This window comes from Pelmatolapia mariae, linkage group LG15 (assembly GCF_036321145.2).
Source record: "Pelmatolapia mariae isolate MD_Pm_ZW linkage group LG15, Pm_UMD_F_2, whole genome shotgun sequence".
NCBI lineage: Eukaryota > Metazoa > Chordata > Actinopteri > Cichliformes > Cichlidae > Pelmatolapia > Pelmatolapia mariae.
In genome coordinates, this window is record NC_086240.1 from 10,231,794 (window position 1) to 10,251,328 (window position 19,535).

The 19,535-nt window shown below is 38.5% G+C and overlaps 1 protein-coding gene across 1 annotated transcript in view; it reads left to right on the forward strand.

Moving 5' to 3' along the window:
- Positions 1-1,430, forward strand: part of LOC135933816 (protein NLRC3-like) — a 225,038-nt gene extending 223,608 nt beyond the window's left edge. Inside the window, exons 10-12 of the mRNA XM_065472017.1 lie at positions 797-843; positions 992-1,299; positions 1,419-1,430. Of these exons, the coding sequence (XP_065328089.1) occupies positions 797-843; positions 992-1,299; positions 1,419-1,430 (367 nt within the window). The remainder of the gene's footprint in view (positions 1-796; positions 844-991; positions 1,300-1,418) is intronic.
- Positions 1,431-19,535: the final 18,105 nt, after the last annotated feature.

Genomic DNA, 19,535 nt, shown 5'->3' on the forward strand with positions numbered 1-19,535 from the left:
TTTGAAGAGTTCCCCGGAGAGGGCACGGGTTCCAAAGAGAACATGCCAACATAGCTTAGGTTTGCAAAGTTGCATCTGAAGAAACCCACAAGACTTCTGGAACAATGTCCTTTGGGCAGGTGAGATGGGGATGAGGCAACCTGACTGATATGGTGTGGTTGGACTTTCAAAGAACTTATTCATATCATCAAATGCAGCAAAATCTCAATGACAGTAACACTGCAAAGAAGAATGCACCAAAATTCCTCCACAAAGATGTGAGAGATGGATCAAAAGGGGAAAAAAAGTACTGCACGTTTTGGCTTTTAAAAGTACTTTAAAGGTTCTAGTTTTTTACACAACTGCAGAGAGTCATATTACAGACAGAAAAGACAACAGGCAATCTTTGGAGTGTAAGAAACATGCAGAAAACTTTAAACTATATCAGGTAACATGCAATTAAAAATGAGCGAAAACATAAAGAAAGCTGTGAAACATAGTGACTCTCCAAGACTTAAAGGCAGCATTCACTTCCCATCAGTTTTCATTCAATTTATAGTTTCAAGGCAGTAGCAAGAAATCCCACATTTGTCTTCAAATATGTGGTGCTAATAATGATGATGATAATAATGTTAATATGAATTAATGACTCCTGATTAAAGGACTAAAATTAGTCAAGGGAACTGAAGTATCGTCCTGGTGACAAAATATACTCTCAATTTGAAATGCTTTTCTCATTTTTAACACACTTAAGCACTAAAATAGTAGAGCCAAGCTGAAAGCGACTGTGCTGCTCTGACCCCCCTCCTCCTTTCAGGGTGGAGCCTGCTGGACTCCGATGGTTGAGACCAGGTCTGAGGAAGTGTAAGTGTGTTTTTAATGGGATTCATGAAAACAAAGCAGCACACATTCAACCATCTTCATCATGTCAGGAGTCATCATCAAAGTGTCAATCAATGAACAGATGATGGATCAATAACTGCAGCTGGATTGTGTTTGTTCTCTCCATCAGATTCCTGTCAACTCACAATCGACACAAACACAGTGAACACAAACCTCCAACTGTCTGACAACAACAGGAAGGTGACACGTGTGAACGAGGTTCAGTCATATCCTGATCATCCAGACAGATTTGATGTTGAACAGCTGCTGTGTAGAAATGGTCTGACTGGTCGCTGTTACTGGGAGGTCGAGTGGAGAGGAAATGTTGATATATCAGTGAGTTACAAAAGAATCAGAAGGAAAGGAGGCAGCTACTGTGTGTTTGGACTTAATGATCAGTCCTGGAGTCTGAGCTGCTCTGATGATGGTCCTCGTTCTGTCTGGCACAATAACAGACACACATCCATCTCCTCCTCCTCCTCCTTCTCCTCCTCCTCTGTCTCTAACAGAGCAGCAGTGTATGTGGACTGTCCTGCTGGCACTCTGTCCTTCTACAGAGTCTCCTCTGACACTCTGATCCACCTCCACACCTTCAACACCACATTCACTCAAACTCTTTATCCTGGATTTAGATTCTGGCCTGCTTCCTCAGTGTCCCTGTGCTGAGTGTAAAGAGTGTCTCCTGTTAGAGAAACACTCTGACTGTTGAACAGATAGTTCAGTCTGTACATGTCTGTCTCTTTCACTCACAAACAAATTTTACACACTACAGTTGCCTGCAGCGAAATTACACCTCATTCCAACCATATATACATTACACAAACATCACATGGGGAGACATGTCAGAACAAGTGGTTTTGAAGAAAACAATGAAGTATACAACACAATGGGGAAGAGGAGGAGAGAAAAAAAGAGAACTCCCCTCAGCCTGAGCTCCTAGTGGAGGTTAGTACAAGAACAGAAAACAAAAAAAAGCACCTTGGCACATAAAAGCACATACATCTTCACCCTTAACAACCAAAGAAACACATGACAAGCAACGGGGGGAGGGTATGGGGGTGAGAGTAAGCCGGAGCAGACAGCATCATCCGGTCCTGCAGCCATAATGCCGCTGGTCACACAGACCCGCCCTGATTACGGCTGGAATTGAGCTTCAAAGGCATTTGGAGTCGGTTAGGGTGTGAGTGTGTGTCTGTGTCAGTGTACATGATTTGCAAGTGTGTGCATGTATCCCATGTGAGACTCAGAGAGTGTGTCCTTCCACCCTGTTAGCAAAAGTCAACAGTCTTCCAGCCAAAAGTAGTCTAAACACAGTTCTGTTATCAGGGAGAGAATTTGTTGTTCCCCTCACCTCCAGCCTTTCAGCTGATTCCTTGTAAACTTTTTCCTCTTCAGTCCTTTAAAGATGGAAGCTCTGATTATTCCAGGATCCACATGTTGTTTTTCTGTCTTTTTCCACTCAAAGCTTCACAGTGAATATCAATATGTTGTGTTTCTCTGAAGCTCAGTTCACAACCAGCTCCTCTGCATTGTCAACAAGTCTGAGCTCATTAAAATGAATCCAAATGTTTGATTTCTCTTTCTTAATGTGATTTTTCCATCATGCCTAAATAAGTGGACATTCAGCAAAATATTAAAGACATTCTACTTTCTGGGCATCCACAAGTCTCTTTTTTTTTCTCTTTTTCTTTTTTTTTCTTTTCCTGTCCCGTTTGGTACTTTAGCAATCAGAATTGTTGTCTGAAGGCCAGGAAAGATGCCCAATTTATTGTTTTAAGTGGGGAAAATATGTCAATAGCATATTAGTCCACTTGATTGACCTATATTATTATTGTTTATTTAATTAAAATTTATTTAATTTAATTTAATTTTAAGTTATTACAAATTGGACAGACAATTAGACAAAGGGAGAAAGACAAAGAAAGAAAGGGAGAGAGAAAAACAGAGAGGAAGGGGCAACGGTAAAAGAAGACACTGAAAAGATCCATTGGAACAACTGTTAAAAGAAGAAAAAACAAACAACAAACCTCCAGAAGCCCCCAGAAGAACTCAGCTCAGGAAGGAGTGGCCATTTGTTATGGTTGCTTCTGGTGAAGAGAATAAGACAGCACAAAAGCCATGCTGTGGAAGAAAGCCAGAGTCTAAAAACAACTCATAGATAAATGCAGAAAGGTGTATAAACACAGTGAATGAATAAGGCACACTTAGTGCACACAAGATATCACAAGATTCCTAGAAATTAGAAAAATCTAATGAAGACAAATCAAATCTCCAGTATAGTAGCTGTGGAAGGCCGAGGTTCACTCTCAGCGGGCGCTCCTCTATGAGAGTCCCCAGTTCAAGGGCTGCTGGGAGCACTGGTTTGATACCAGGCTGTTCTACAGCAGGACCACCTCCAGGAGACTTTCTCTGAGACTGGGACTGTTGAACATTGAACTGTTTAACGTCCTCATCATCACTCCCATGACAGCGGCTGAAGCTCAGAGGTGTTTCTCCACCTTAAAGAGAAGTAGACTGTTACGGGTTCGAAATTGAGGATGAGAGCAAAACAATGATAGTCCAGAAGAGGTCGTTCAAACAATTGATTTTAATGAATGCACGCTGCGTGGAGAGGCGCAAACTGCAAAACAGTTGTACATCTCTGCCCAAAATACACTCTAGATTGCTTTTATAACATCAGGGTATTGTGACGCCCCTTCTTGCGTTTACAAGCACATAATTTGCATGTACAGAACATTCAGGTATTTTAAGAATTAAATGTAACATAGAGGTTCCTCCTTGTGGCATACTCTTCCGAATATGGTGATGACCTAAGGCCTTGAGGTCACCATGGACTGAACATCCTTCCGTCACCTGTAACTAAGCAAACTCAAATACCACAAGAAGCAGAATACATTCAGGCCTTTGCTCAGCTACTATTTTACTGTACCAATATACTCAGCATATGAGTTATGATACATATATATTTAACTCAATCATTTTAAAGTAGTTATAACTGCACCTATAATAAACATGTTAATATTTGATTATGATAACCCCTATAATATAAATTATAACATAATGCCAGCAGCTTCAATAAACACTTTGATGAAATGATAATTAATACAATGTTAAGGATGGTGGTTATATACAGTTCAGCAGTGACCTAATTTCTTTAAATATTACAATTCCCTCTTTTGACGTCTTCCAAAGACGTCACTACACCATTCCCAGGTCCACTACCTTCGCTTTGACCCTCTCTCTGCTACCCCTTACTAACCTACTGTGTTCATCTAAGGTTCCTGTCATTATTCAAAGTTGGTTCACAATATCATATCAGACAAAATGATAAATCCTACTGCCACATCTGCTTTGTTAAGCTCTTCAGTTAGACTCTGTGCCTGTGTGCCAATGTGTGTGTACATGCGTCTCGACGTTTAATGTCTAAATGTACATTTGGATGTATGTGGACTTGTATGTCTATCGGCATTTATGAGTCAGTAGTTTTTAAGAAAGAAGGCGTTAGTGTGTAAAATGTTTCCTGACTATTAACTCCTGATACTGGAGGGACTTTCCTGTTTGCCCAACCTCTTAGGTTTGGCCTTTTACACTTTTACTAAAGAAATTTTAACAGAGCCCAAAGAGATTTTTATTTTGCTCCTGTGCTTGACAGGTTAAGCGAAGTTGTTTTTGTTTTATTTTGAAATTTTCCCTTCTGTGTGTGTGTGTGTACATAAGTAAGAATATGATAATCAACATAAGATCCCTGGTTTGCAAATGATTTTCTGCCCCCGCTGCAGGGCAACATCATGTGGTGGTGAGTCTATGTTGGCTAGTTTAATACAGATATGTAACAGTTGCTTGATTGCATGGCCCACTCAGAGTTGCACAGTTTTAATGTATGTGGAGAGTGTTTTCACAGTTTAAACATAGGTTACTCACATTTCTAGCCTGATTGTTTCCTAATAAAAGTGAAATCAAACATTACATTTGATTTTACTTATGTATTATCCTGTTCTTGGCTCTATCCATTATATTAACTTTATTTAATCTCAATACTCTTTATGTGTGTGAGCAACGCTTTTAGTCTTATTAAACACAACCCAAGTAAAATGCACACCATCCCCATGTCAGCCTAAATCTCCGCTAAAAAGCACACTTCAAAGTTTTCTATCTGGATTTACGTCTCTTTTGGCCTCAAGCATATACATAACATGCAAAAGTTACTGTTAATGCCCGTTAGACAAGTTTCCATTATCTACAACATTTTGTTTCACCCGGCTCACCCTCACATGTTTCCTGTTCGCTTATTGCATATTTATCTTTAACACCTTTTACCTCAGTAGTTGCTAAGCAGAAACAAAGCAACCTGTGGTCCACCTTTACCCTGTAAAATAAACCCCTGTCATGTTTGTGTCTGTAAGCATGTTTTGCATTCATTCGTTACACTCCACGCCATTCCTGCAAGTTAGGAGCTGTAAAGTTGAAAGCTGCATCAAGTCCAGGCCTTTGACCTGGCCTATATTTAAATCATGTGTGTTTGTAAGCGTGCATGCAATTAACCTGCTATGTTCTCATCTTCCCTCAACATGTATCACCTGGACACTCTCACCAGTGAAGCTTAAAACCTGTTTGGACGGAACATCAACTCTAAACAAGCACAGTTATGCACTGTGTATAAAATGAACTCAACCTGTAAATAGAGACATCACTGTTATGACAAACATATTCAATACTATTAAAATAATACAGTACAACATATTATTAATACAGCCATCCTAAGGCAGATTATATGATAGCAATAAAAATCTCTAAATCCCCAATCCCAACAGGTCCTGCTTTTAAATCTTCCCTGACTTTCCCTTCAAATTCTGCTTTCTTAGTACAATAATTAGGTCCTCCTAATCCCATTACATCTGCCATATTGATTCCTTCATGTGTAAGTGTCAGATTTCGAGCATCTAAAACTTTACTCAGTCGCTGTTGTGCTAATGACGTCATAGTGAACGCCTGCAAGTTCACCTAAGCCACCACACTATGTGTAGTCAGAACTTTTAGTGAGTGTTCTCTCCCTACATGTGCTGTTTCCTATATTATTTTGGCCCCCCTGCTGCATGCTGTGCACATTTAGGGTGCCTTGCTTCTGTTGGACTCAACCTCATGCTAACCTACATAAATACCTGTCTTAAGAGAGACCTCTGCACAGCTCAGACGCCAGTTGCAAGAGCTCTCTAACATTAGAATCATCAACTGTGACTTATATAGTGTTATTTCGGTACTTTATACTTCACCCATTTTGAACGTTGTTTATATGGGGAGTTCCTCTTTTTGTGTCTATATTTATTAATATGCCTTGTGCACTAAAGCTTCCTGTTTTTCAGTCTGGCTGAGCACTTGTTTGTGAGTAAAAACTGGCCTTGCTCGACAAGCCTTCATTATTAAAATACATACAACCAGATAATGAGCAGATACACATTACAAATGCTTCATATATACAGAGAAAAACCCAATAATCTACATTTCACTATTTTGTTCTTTGGTTCAGATTTGGATTCTGTATTGTTCTTTATTTATTATTATTTATATTCAGATTGTTTATTGCTAGTCTTGGTTTCTTATTGTCTGTTTGGGAGCTGACATAGTCTCTATAAATGAACTTCTTTTGGTGAAGTAGCATCAGGAGAGAAGCTCCAGAGAGGCATCTTCCATGTTAAACACTAAAATATAACAAAAGAGATCTCCTCGACGTGTTGTATATTTTTAATATTTCCTTATTATTTTGTCATAAGATAAATCAACCAAATAACTTAAGCTGTGTGACAGCACCTTGCGTTTACGCCGGGCTGTGAACTGCCCTGAAGCTACACCCCCTTTTACCCCATTTAATTTCTCAATCTTAGTTTAAACTATTCCTGACCTTCTCCTTCTCTCGTCTGATCATCTCAAGTACGTCCTGTACCAAATTTGCTTCCTCTTTTCAAGCCCCACATTTAATTACAAGCTCTAAACTCAGAGCTGAAGTTCCCCTTTTCTAAGTCTGTATGTTCTACAAGAGAGCAAGTCGTAAACAAGTTTATCATCACAAAGGTTGTTAGGTACAGGTCACATAGACATTTGCTTATTACCCCTAAAACAGCACATTTCATGTAGCTAATCGCATATATTAACACCCCCCTTTTTGTGACACATCTCATGTGTTACAAAATCAAAATCCTTCACTCAGGTTTGGGAATTAAAGCAAAAGTTTACTCCTATCGCATTATGTATAAATGCTCCAGAACTTCAAACCTGTGTGTTAACCAGAACATCACCTGTTATACTCACCTTCTCCACTTATGATCCCACCTGTGTTATAAAACAAAAGTTAAAACAGAACAATTATCAGTCATGTGTTCAACCTGAGTCCAGTCTTTTATCAGGGTCCAGTCGGTCCAACCTATGGTCTGCCTGGTCCGTCCATTCACCTGTCCATTCCCACACATTCACTCACACGCATCAACATCCGGTAGTGGTAAACGTCCACACAAATAATCACATTTTCCACTCTCTGCAAACTCAGTTTATTTATATAATCATTTATTTTCTTTTTAGTTGTGTCTAGGAAAATATTTCTTTATACTTTTGGACTGGATTGGCTCGCTGCAATCCTTTTAGACAGGGACCCACAATCTGACCCATTGTAATTCAAAAAAGGTCACCTTACTTTTTATTCTCCTGAGACTATTGTCGGCGCCGTTATTCATTGTTTTCTTCTGCAGGCCTGCTTAGAACAAAAATGAGAAAAAAGAGAGCTGAGTATTAGCTCATCAAAGTACCAAACAAAATCACCTGACAGGTTTTTTCTTTATAAGTGCACTGTTACAAAACCCCTTAAGCATGTCCATGTTTATTAAAACTCCCTCTTTAAAAATAAAACAACAACCTCAAATATCTTCAACAATCTTAAATTTCACCCATAGAACACACCCAAAACGTAAAGAGCTACACCGTTTCGTACACAATATCCCCCTTTAAGCATTTTACCAAACTCACATTCATCCTTAACATATAAGCACGTTCTCACAATATGTCAACACTAATTTAAAACCTCTTAACCAATTTTGCACCTCTGAACAATCTACCCCTCCTTTAAGGCCTCAATCACACACACACAGCAAGCTCCTCTGTCGACATTCACACGAGCTCTCAAACTTTTTGCATACTCAGCCATAACTCAACAATTTAACTTGTCAAGAGAAATACTTTTTAAACCTCCTGCCATTATTCAACTATTTTCATTTTCTTTCTATACTAATCCCTTGTTTTGATCACTCAGTGCAAAAGCACTGCTAAGTCACTCTTTTTAACCTGCTTTAATCACCATTTTTTTTTTTTTTTTTTTTGCATACCTTATTTAATTACATATGTTTGTATTCCTAGCCAGGTTTTAATCGCATTAATCTTCATGAGCTTATCTTTATAAGGTTAGTGCATTTTCTGTTTGTATGTGTAATTTCATCAATGTGTCTTTGTGATCCCTGTGATCTTGTAAATGTTTTTTCGCAATGTTTCCGACTCCTCCTGACAGGATGTGTTTTCTGTCTTTGGCTCACCACTGGTCATTCTTAACGACCTTTCCCCCTATGCCTTTGCGCAGCGGCTTTACCTTTTAGTCCCATCTCCTCCAGTGACACCAGGCTCACTTAGGGACCTAGCGAGCAATCGTGACTGTGCCTGCCTTAGGTTGTCCCAGGGTTTCGAGGTGGGATCTTACCCGTCATGGGCTATCCAGCCTTCCATGCTCACCTGATACGGGGGCCGCTGGGCAAGGGTGTTACCAGATCTAGGGGACACACTGGTTCTGTAAATTAAAGGAGTGTAAACTGCGTTCTGTATTTCATGTGTGTATTAACTTTCCAACAACAATTTCACCTGTATCAGTTTGTGTACATGCGTTTTCAATTCATTAATGTAATTATCAGTTCATGTATTTATTTCTCTCGGTATGTCCTTTTTCTAAAACCTGTAATTAATGTCTTTTTATTACTTTTACTTAAACATGCACTCGCTTCATCTTCTCAGAATTTAACTCGTCTGTCTATGTGGTTTTACTAAGTCTTGATCTAAAATAATACACCCTCTTCTCACACACTTTTAAGTATACTAATTTTGCATTTATCAGTTTTTTCTTCATTCACACAATCCTTTCATAATCGTCTCACACACACTGCCTTTCCTCTCAGACTTCCACTTTTTCACTCATTCTCCTATAAATCTCCCTAGTGTTATTAGTATTTATTTACTATTTGATACAGAACTTCCCCCAGTGCAGATCAGTCAAAATACGCTTCCCTAAGAGTATTCTACATGCATGCTATAATAAATCAGCAAATTCAGCAAATTTAATCACAACACTTCAACCCTCTAACCATCCTCACCGCACACACATAACTGGAAAACTAAAACCCCACAGTCTTTATTGCTAAAACTCTCTCCTTTCTACTCTGGGTGCACACTTGTCACAGTGAGCTTCCCTTTTATGGGCATGCATTTCCTGTCCCAGACACACACACGGTTTCCTGTTTCTACAGCTTCTGCACACTCACAGTAATTTTTAATCTCACAGCCTTTGTGTTTTGAGTCATGGTCAGTGGCCCCTATTTCACAGCAAACACGCACCTCTGTTTCAACCAGCCCTGTCTGACCATCCGTTATTGGAGTCAACACAAGACTAAACATAAAGCCAGTCATATCTCTGCTATCTTCTTCCAAAACTCCATGGTCTGTTTCCTCCATGGAGTGTACAGGTTACATTACAAAACTACATTTGAAAGCCAATCGCACACATGCAAAATGAGACAGACATGTATCATAAAGTAATCATCGTATTTAACAACCGTAATGCCAACAAAGTAGAAATAAAAACAATTCTTCCCTTAAAACACCAATATACGTCGTCCTTCACCCAAGCTCTGCAGTCAGTCATTAGCCACTCATTAGTAAACAGGAAATGTCACTCTAAATAAGTCACAGGCATCTCATTTACATAGACACAGACACACTCTCAAAATAACCAGCCTGCTGCAGTGCCCGTGGCAGACAGTTTGGAACTGAGACTGTCATTGATGATCAAAAACTTAGAGTTTTTCCCTTGGAGGGTTAATTCAAATTTTGTCTAAATTATGTAGGTTGTGCAATTTAAGGCCTTGTAAATATTATTTAATTTATCAGACGTCTCTGTGTTATAATTTCTATGTTTGTATATAGGCTCTGTATCTGCTCTAATCCCTAAATATCCTAAGTAAATTTAAAAGCGTCCAACGCCCAAGCTCCAAGCTTTATCGCCCAAAAAAGTGCATAAACCGTTCCAAACGGTAAAGTGGTCCAACCACTAGCTATTTAGGAGTGTCGTTGTTCTCCACACTTGCCAAGTGAACTATCCCTCCCAGAGGAAGATGTCGATCGTCACCGACAAATTGGAAGCGTCACCTTCCGACAAATGCACTTCCTAGAACATCCCACAGTTCCGTTCTACAGAAATTTACTTGTATTTTAAAGACATCCTATGAAACCACCAAACCAACTTTATTGATGTCCAAGCCCAGCTTTATATTCAATTATAGCTGTATGACCATATACAGATTTCAAATGACCTATATCCTAAATTCAGTAGTCCAACTACTTTAACTTGTCCTTTTCCTATTTCCGTTACTTTTACCTATTCCTATTTAGTAGTCCAACTACTTTAAATTCTCTTTCCTTAGCAGTCCAACTGCATTTCCTTTAATCAGTACTGTCACTTAACCTTACATTATCATTACTTCAACTTCAATTCTCATGAGATTTTCACCAAAATCAAAAAACAGACCTTTACCAGTAATTTTCAGTGAGTAGACTTTCAATTTGTTTTCAGATCCAATTCAGCACTGTTTGGAAATAATTCAACAGGTAGTGCCTTACCTTTGAATAAGCCGGCTTATGTCCACTCACTTCGACCACTGACTCGTGTCTGCCTGTTTGAGCACCTTGGACCCTCTCAGTCTCATTCTCCAACTTTCTCCCTCAACCTCGGCCAATGCACCAAATGTTACGGGTTCGAAATTGAGGATGAGAGTAAAACAATGATAGTCCAGAAGAGGTCGTTCAAACAATTGATTTTAATGAATGCACGCCGCGTGGAGAGGTGCAAACTGCAAAACAGTTGTACATCTCTGCCCAAAATACACTCTAGATTGCTTTTATAACATCAGGGTATTGTGACGCCCCTTCTTGCGTTTACAAGCACATAATTTGCATGTACAGAACATTCATGTATTTTAAGAATTAAATGTAACATAGAGGTTCCTCCTTGTGGCATACTCTTCCGAATATGGTGATGACCTAAGGCCTTGAGGTCACCATGGACTGAACATCCTTCCGTCACCTGTAACTAAGCAAACTCAAATACCACAAGAAGCAGAATACATTCAGGCCTTTGCTCAGCTACTATTTTACTGTACCAATATACTCAGCATATGAGTTATGATACATATATATTTAACTCAATCATTTTAAAGTAGTTATAACTGCACCTATAATAAACATGTTAATATTTGATTATGATAACCCCTATAATATAAATTATAACATAATGCCAGCAGCTTCAATAAACACTTTGATGAAATGATAATTAATACAATGTTAAGGATGGTGGTTATATACAGTTCAGCAGTGACCTAATTTCTTTAAATATTACAAGACGTTCCTGTGAGATGCAGGACAGAAACGTCTGAATGCCCTCGCCATGCTTTCATGGAGACGAGCCACCTCCTTCCTACCTCCTTACACCTTTACTTTCTCCTCCATGTTCCACGTCGTTGCTGGGCAGAGCCTGGTCTGGTGGTTCTCCATGGAAACTGAGCGTCAGTCAGAGAGACGAAGCTACAGCCTTTAACACAACAAGTAAGAGGTGGTTTCAGTGGTTAAATTGGTTTCATTCATTAAGATGTAAATTTGGGATTTCTTTGTTTTGACAAATTAAATTTGACTCTGTGAATATTTTGATTTGACAGATCAGATGAAAAGTTCTTTAATTCTGCTCAATTTGCTGTGAAACAAATGTTCAGAATATTGATGAATTACTTTTTATGGTTCTGGCCTTTAACGATAATGTGATGATAAACATGAATCTGAGGAATGATTGGTTCTTCCTTTCTGCTCAGAATCATCAACATCATAATAAATGTTGCTTTCCTCATTGGGACTCTAACAATGTCAATAATAAAAGGGTTTGCTGAGCTCAGCACTTCCTGCTTTGATGACAGATGAACAATGTTAAGGGTTCGAAATTGAGGATGAGAGTAAAACAATGATAGTCCAGAAGAGGTCGTTCAAACAATTGATTTTAATGCACGCAGCGTGGAGAGGTGTAAACTGCAAAACAGTTGTACATCTCTGCCCAAAATACACTCTAGATTGCTTTTATAACATCAGGGTATTGTAACGCCCCTTCTTGCGTTTACAAGCACATAATTTGCATGTACAGAACATTCATGTATTTAAAGAATTAAATGCAAACACAGAAGTTCCTCCTTGTGGCATACTCTTAAGAATATGGTGATGATCTAAGGCCTTTGAGGTCACCATGGACTGGACATCCTTCGGTCACCTGTAACTAAGCAAACTCAAATACCACAAGAAGCTGAATACATTCAGGCCTTTGCTCAGCTACTATTTTACTGTAACAATATACTCAGCCTATGAGTTATGATACATATATATTAACTCAATCATTTTAAAGTGGTTATAACTGCACCTGTAATAAACATGTTAATATTTGATTATGATAACCCCTATAATATAAATTATAACATAATGCCAGCAGCTTCAATAAACACTTTGATGAAATGATAATTAATGCAATGATAAGATGATGGTTATGTAAAATAATCCCTGTAATTCCACAATTCCCTCTTTTGACGTCTTCCAAAGACGTCACTACACCATTCCCAGGTCCACTACCTTCGCTCTGACCCTCTCTCTGCTACACCTTACTAACCTACTGTGTTCATCTAAGGTTCCTGTCATTATTCAAAGTTGGTTCACAATATCATATCAGGCAAAATCACAAACCCTACTGCCACGTCTGCTTTGTTAAGCTCTTCAGTTAGACTCTGTACCGGTTTGCCAATCTGTGTGTACATGCCTCTACACTTTTAATGTCTAAATGCACATCTGGATGTATGTGCACTTGTATGTCAATCTACATCTATCAGTCAATCATTTTTCAGATATAAGGCGTTAATGTGAGAAATGTTTCCTGACTATTAACTCCTGATATTGGAGGGACTTTCCGGGTTGCCCAACCTCTTAGGTTTGGCCTTTTACACTTCTACTAAAGAAATTTTAACAGAGCCCAAAGAGATTTTTATTTTGCTCCTGTGCTTGACAGGATAAGGGAAGTTGTTTTTTTTTTTTGTTTTGTTTTGAAATTTCCCTTTCTGTGTGTGTGTGTACATAAGTAAGCATATGATAATCAACATAAAATCCCTGATTTGCAAATTATTTTCTGCCCCCGCTGCAGGGCAACATCATGTGGTGGTGAGTCCATGTTGGCTAGTTTAATGCAGATATGTAACAGTTTCTTGATTGCATGGATCACGGAGAGTTGCGCAGTTCCAATGTATGTGGAGAGTTCAATACACATTTCTTGGCTAATTATTTTCCCAATAAAAGTGAAATCACACATTGCATTTGATTTCACTTATATATTATCATGTTCTGGGCTCTATCCATTATATTAACTTTCTTCAATCTCAATACTCTTCATGTGTGTGAGCAACGCTTTTAGTTTTATTAAACACAGAGTAAAATACACACCATCCCCATGTCAGCCTGACTCTCCGCTAAAAAGCACACTTCAAAGTTTTCTATCTGGATTTACGCCTCTTTTGGCTTCAAGCATATACATAACATGCAAAAGTTACTGTTAATGCCAGTTAGACAAGTTTCCATTATCTACAGCATTTTGTTTCACCCGGCTCACCTTCACACATTTCCTGTTCACTTATTGCATATTTATCTTTAACACCTTTTACCTCAGTAGTTGCTAAGCAGAAACAAAGCAACCTGTGATCCACCTTTACCCTGTAAAATAAACCCCTGTCATGTTTGTGTCTGTAAGCATGTTTTGCATTCATTCATTACACTCCACGCCATTCCTGCAAGTTAGGAGCTGTAAAGTTAAAAACTACATCAATCCAGGCCTTTGGCCTGGCCTATATATAAATCATGTGTGTTTGTAAGCGTGCATGCAATTAACCTGCTATGTTCTCATCTTCCCTCAACATGTATCACCTGGACACTCTCACCAGTGAAGCTTAAAACCCTTTTGGACGGAACATCAACTCTAAACAAGCACAGTTATGCACTGTGTATAAAATGAACTCAACCTGTAAATAGAGACATCACTGTTATGACAAACATAAAATAATACTGTACAACACGTTATTAATACAGTCATCCTAAGGCAGATTATATGATAGCAATAAAAAATCTCTAAATCCCCAATGCCAACAGGTTCTGCTTTTAAATCTTCCCTGACTTTCCCTTCAAGTTCTGCTTTCTTATTACAATAATTAGGTCCTCCTAATCCCATTAAATCTGCCATATTGATTCCTTCATGTGTAAATGTCAGATTTCGAGCATCTAAAACTTTACTCAGTCTCTGTTGTGCTAATGATGTCATAGTGAACGCCTGCAAGTTCACATAAGCCACCACACTATGTTAGTTAGAACTTTTAGTGAGTGTTCTCTCCCTACATGTGCTGTTTCCTATATTATTTTGGCAGCCCCTGCTGCATGCTGTGCGCATTTAGGGTGCCTTGCTTCTGTTGGACTCAACCTCATGCTAACCTACATAAATACCTGTCTTAAGAGCGACCTCTGCACAGCTCAGACGCCAGTTTCAAGAGCTCTCTAACATTAGAATCATCAGCTGTGACTTATATAGTGTTATTTCGGTACTTTATACTTCACACATTTTCAACGTTGTTTATATGGGGAGTTCCTCTTTTTGTGTCTAGATTTATTAATATGCCTTGTGCACTAAAACTTCCTGTTTTTCAGTCTGGCTGAGCACTTGTATGTGAGTAAAAACTGGCCTCTACAAGCCTTCATTATTAAAGTACATAAAACAAGATAATGAGCCCATACACATTAAAAATATTTCATATATACAAATAAAAACCCAACAATCTTGTGACCCCCTTCTGAGCAAGCACCTTGGCAACAGTGGGAAGGAAAAACTCCCTTTTAACAGGAATAAACCTCCGACAGAACCATGCTCAGGTACGGGCAGCCATCTGCTGCGACCGCTTGGCGTGAGCTAACAGAGACTTCTTTTAACAGAGAGACCTAATATTTAATAATCCACATTTCATTATTTTATTCTTCGGTTCACATTTGGATTCTGTATTGTTCTTTATTTATTATTATTTATATTTAGATTGTTTATTGCTAGTCTTGGTTTGTTGTTGTCTGTCTGGGAGCTGACATAGTCTCTATAAATAAACTTCTTTTGGTGGAGTAGCATCAGGAGAGAAGCTCCAGAGAGGCATTTCCCATGTTAAACGCTAAAATATAACAAAAGAGATCTCCTCAACGTGTTGTATATTTTTAATATTTCCTTATTATTTTGTCATAAAATAAATCACCCAAATAACTTAAGCTGTGTGACAGCACCTTGCGTTTACGCCGGGCTGTGAGCTGCCCTGAAGCTACACCCCCTTTTACCCCATTTAATTTCTCAATCTTAGTTTAAACTATTCCTGACCTTCTCCTTCTCTCGTCTGATCATCTCAAGTACGTCCTGTACCAAATTTGCTTCCTCTTTTCAAGTCCCCCATTTAATTACAAGCTCCAACACATTTGCCCTATATGGCTATTCCGACGTGTTTCCTGTCAACTTAACAGAGTTATTCTCAAAACTCAGAGCTGAAGTTCCCCTTTTCTAAGTCTGTATGTTCTACAAGAGAGCAAGTCGGTAAACAAGTTTATCATCACAAAGGTTATTAGGTAAAGGTCATGTAGACATTTGCTTAGTAACCCTAAAAGAGCACATTTCATGTAGCTAATCGCATATATTAACACCCCCCTTTTTGTGACACATCTCATGTGTTACAAACTCAAAATCCTTCACTCAGGTTAGGCAATTAAAAGAAAAGTTTAGTCCTATCACATTATGTATAAATGCTCCGGAGCTTCAAACCTGTATTTAAGGAATGAAATCAAATTAATCATCATGTCAAAATCCCTTCTTGGCTCCATCCACAGCCTGCATCCTTGAAACGTCATAGAAACAAAAGCCTGTGTGTTAACCAGAACATCACCTTTTATACTCAGTTTCTCCACTTATGATCCAACCTGTGTTATAAAACAAAAGTTAAAACAGAACAATTATCAGTCATGTGTCCAACCTTAGTCCAGTCTTTTGTCAGTGTCCAGTCGGTCCAACCTATGGTCTGCCTGGTCCGTCCATTCACCTGTCCATTCCCACACATTCACTCACACGCATTAACATCTGGTAGTGGTAAACGTCCGCACAAATAATCAGATTTCCACTTTCAGTAAACTCAGTTAATTTATATAATCATTTATTTTCTTTTTAGTTGTTTCTAGGAAAATAGTTCTTTATACTTTTGGACTGGATTTGCTCGCTGCAATCCTTTTAGACAGGGACCCACAATCTGACCCATTGTAATTCGGAAAAGGTCACCTTACTTTTTGTTCTCCTGAGACTATTGTCGGCGCCGTTATTCATTGTTTTCTTTTGCAGGCCTGCTTAGAACAAAAATGAGAAAAAAAAGAGAGCTGAGTATTAGCTCATCAAAGTACAAAACAAAATCACCTGACAGGTTTTTTCTTTATAAGTGCACTGTTACAAAACCCCTTAAACATGCCCATGTTTATTAAAACTCCCTCTTTAAAAATAAAACAACAACCTCAAAAATCTTCAACAATCTTAAATTTCACCCATACAACACACCCAAAACGTAAAAAGCTTCACCGTTTTGTACACAATATCCCCCTTTAAACACTTTACCAAACTCACATTCAACCTAACATATAAGCACGTTCTCACAATATGTCAACACTAATTTATAAACCTCTTAATCAAATTTTCACCTCGTAACAGTCTACTTCTCCTCTAAGGCCTCAAGCACACACACAGCAACCTCCTCTGTCCTCAGTCACATAAGCTCCCTAAGTAATTTGCATACTGAGTCACATCTCAACAACTTAACTTGGCAAACGAAATACATGATTACACTTCATCACATTATTTAATTATTGTCAATTTCTTCCTATACTAATCCCTTGTTTTGATCAACAGTGTAAGAGCACTCCTAAGTCACCCTTTTCAACTATTTCAACCACTTTATTAAACATTCACACCATTCTATCACTCATACAAGTAGCAAGCCGATCTTCATTGCGTATGTTTGTGTGTGCTATTTTGCATATATGGCTTCACAGTCTCACAGACACTTTCCCATTCTCCAGTTAAAGAGTCAGTTTTCTCCGTCCCCCAATCACTAACCCAAACTTTACTTCCCCACCTTAAATCACAGCCCTCCTGATCTTCCGCCACCAGTTAGGGCTTGCTGTCAGGTTCCTGGACACTGTAAACAATTCAACCAGAAACTTGCCTTAACATATCCATTCATGTTAACCTGTAATTTCTTCAGACTCCTGCATCTGGAGAATTGGTCTGGGTCTGCTTTACTCCTGAAAATAACAAACTAAAACATTTTCATTATTATCACGGACGCCTAAACGACCCATTTCTCTTTTTCTAGTCAAAAATACCAATTATGTCATGTATGTAAGCGTGTTCTTCCTTGCGTTATGTGGTCATGTAAATGCAGTGTAAGCTGTTTTCTTCATTGCATGCCAGGTGATCATCTTAATTAAGTGTAAGCAGTTTCTTCATTGCATGAGTGTAAGCTGCTTCTTCCTTGCATCCTTATGTATTCATTGCATTTTCATGTATTCATATTTAATTTATGCATCTTTTCACTGAGCTCTACATTCAAACTATCTCACTTCTGATTCGTTTCAAAAATAATCTCACATGTAACAATTTGTATATGTGTGTTTTCTATTCATTAATATAATTGTCAGTTATTTTGATTATCTTTACCTTTTGTATTGTTTACCTCTTTGTTGTGACGTGGTGGACATCCCTAAACTATCCCGAGTTCAGGGTTCAATTTCAATCCAATCATCTCCTATCTTCTCGCAGTCAAACTCGTCCAACTTCATCTCTCACTGGTCCTTTTCATTCAGAGTGTCCTGTTCGGGCTTCAGAGCCCCAGCAAACACAGTGTGTTTCTTCTCTGTTTTGATCTTTCAGTATTCCTCTTCCTTCAGTCTTATTTTCATTTGCTCTGTTTTCTTCTCCATTCATCTTTTCAGTCTTTTCTTCCAAGATTGCTCCAAGCTTGGCAAATATGACAGTCAGTGCCTTCAGGCAGACATATCACGCTGTTCTTCACCAGCATGCATGTTGCATCTCGTGCTGTCTTTCATGCTGCTGGACTCATCAGTCGTTGTCAGTGTTACTGCTTTCGCCTGCACTGTCTTTTAGCTTCCGTTACTTCTTCACATCCACGATGTTCTATCGGTCTTCATCAGGAAATTGACTGTCCTTTGCGTGTCTTCTCGGGGTCAAGGACAAAGTGAGAGCTCAAGCTGCACAATTTCAAGCCAAAGACTGGCTTATTTTCTCCCAATTCTTTTAATCTACTTTTCTGCTGCTGAACTCAAGGTTGCAAAGTTGAGAGAGTCCACCTGTATTGGCACACTAAAGCATATAATTAGTATCATATTCATTTTTATCTTAAAACCTCCCTTTTGCTTCATCTGCCCAGAGTTAAATCTCTCTCTCTACTCTGGGTGCACACTTGTCACCGTGAGCCTCCCTTTTATGGGCATGCATTTCCTGTCCCAGACACACACACACGGTTTCCTGTTTCTACAGCTTCTGCAGAGACTTCCTTTTAATTTCACAGTCTACAAATAATCAGTAATTCTACTAAATCTTTATCTAAAAACAATATGCCTTCATTTCACTCACACACATTTTAATAGCGCTCTTTCACACATCAGGACAACCAACACTTCTCCACACACATCACCATTCTTTAGGTCAGTTTTGTAGCATCAGTCACACAATCATTTCTTGAGTGGGTGTACTAAGTGCATATACTTATGTGTTTTTAAACAGAAAAATAAACTCAACCTCTCATAACATCACTCAAAGTCAAATATCTTCATAGACCCCAAAGTAAACATATTATTTCCCTATTCAAAAGTCAAACCGTTACTCACAGTAATTTTAATCTCACATGCACTGTGTTTTTAAAACTAAAAAGAGGAAGGAACAGCGCCCAATTTAAACTGCGCTGTTGTCACTCAACAACACACACACAGAAAATGTAACTGTATATATTATCTCAAACTGAAACAAAACCCATCTAAAAATCCTAAAACATCTTAGTTTGACACCAAAAGAGACATCACTTACAGACATATGTATTAATTAAATTATCTCAAATTCAATTTCAGTTCTCAGAACCCAAATAACGGTCTTAAGTATCAACAGTTTATGTATCCTATGTCAAAACCCCGCAAAAGTCATACAGTCATGGCAAGAAATAAAACTTTACTTACAA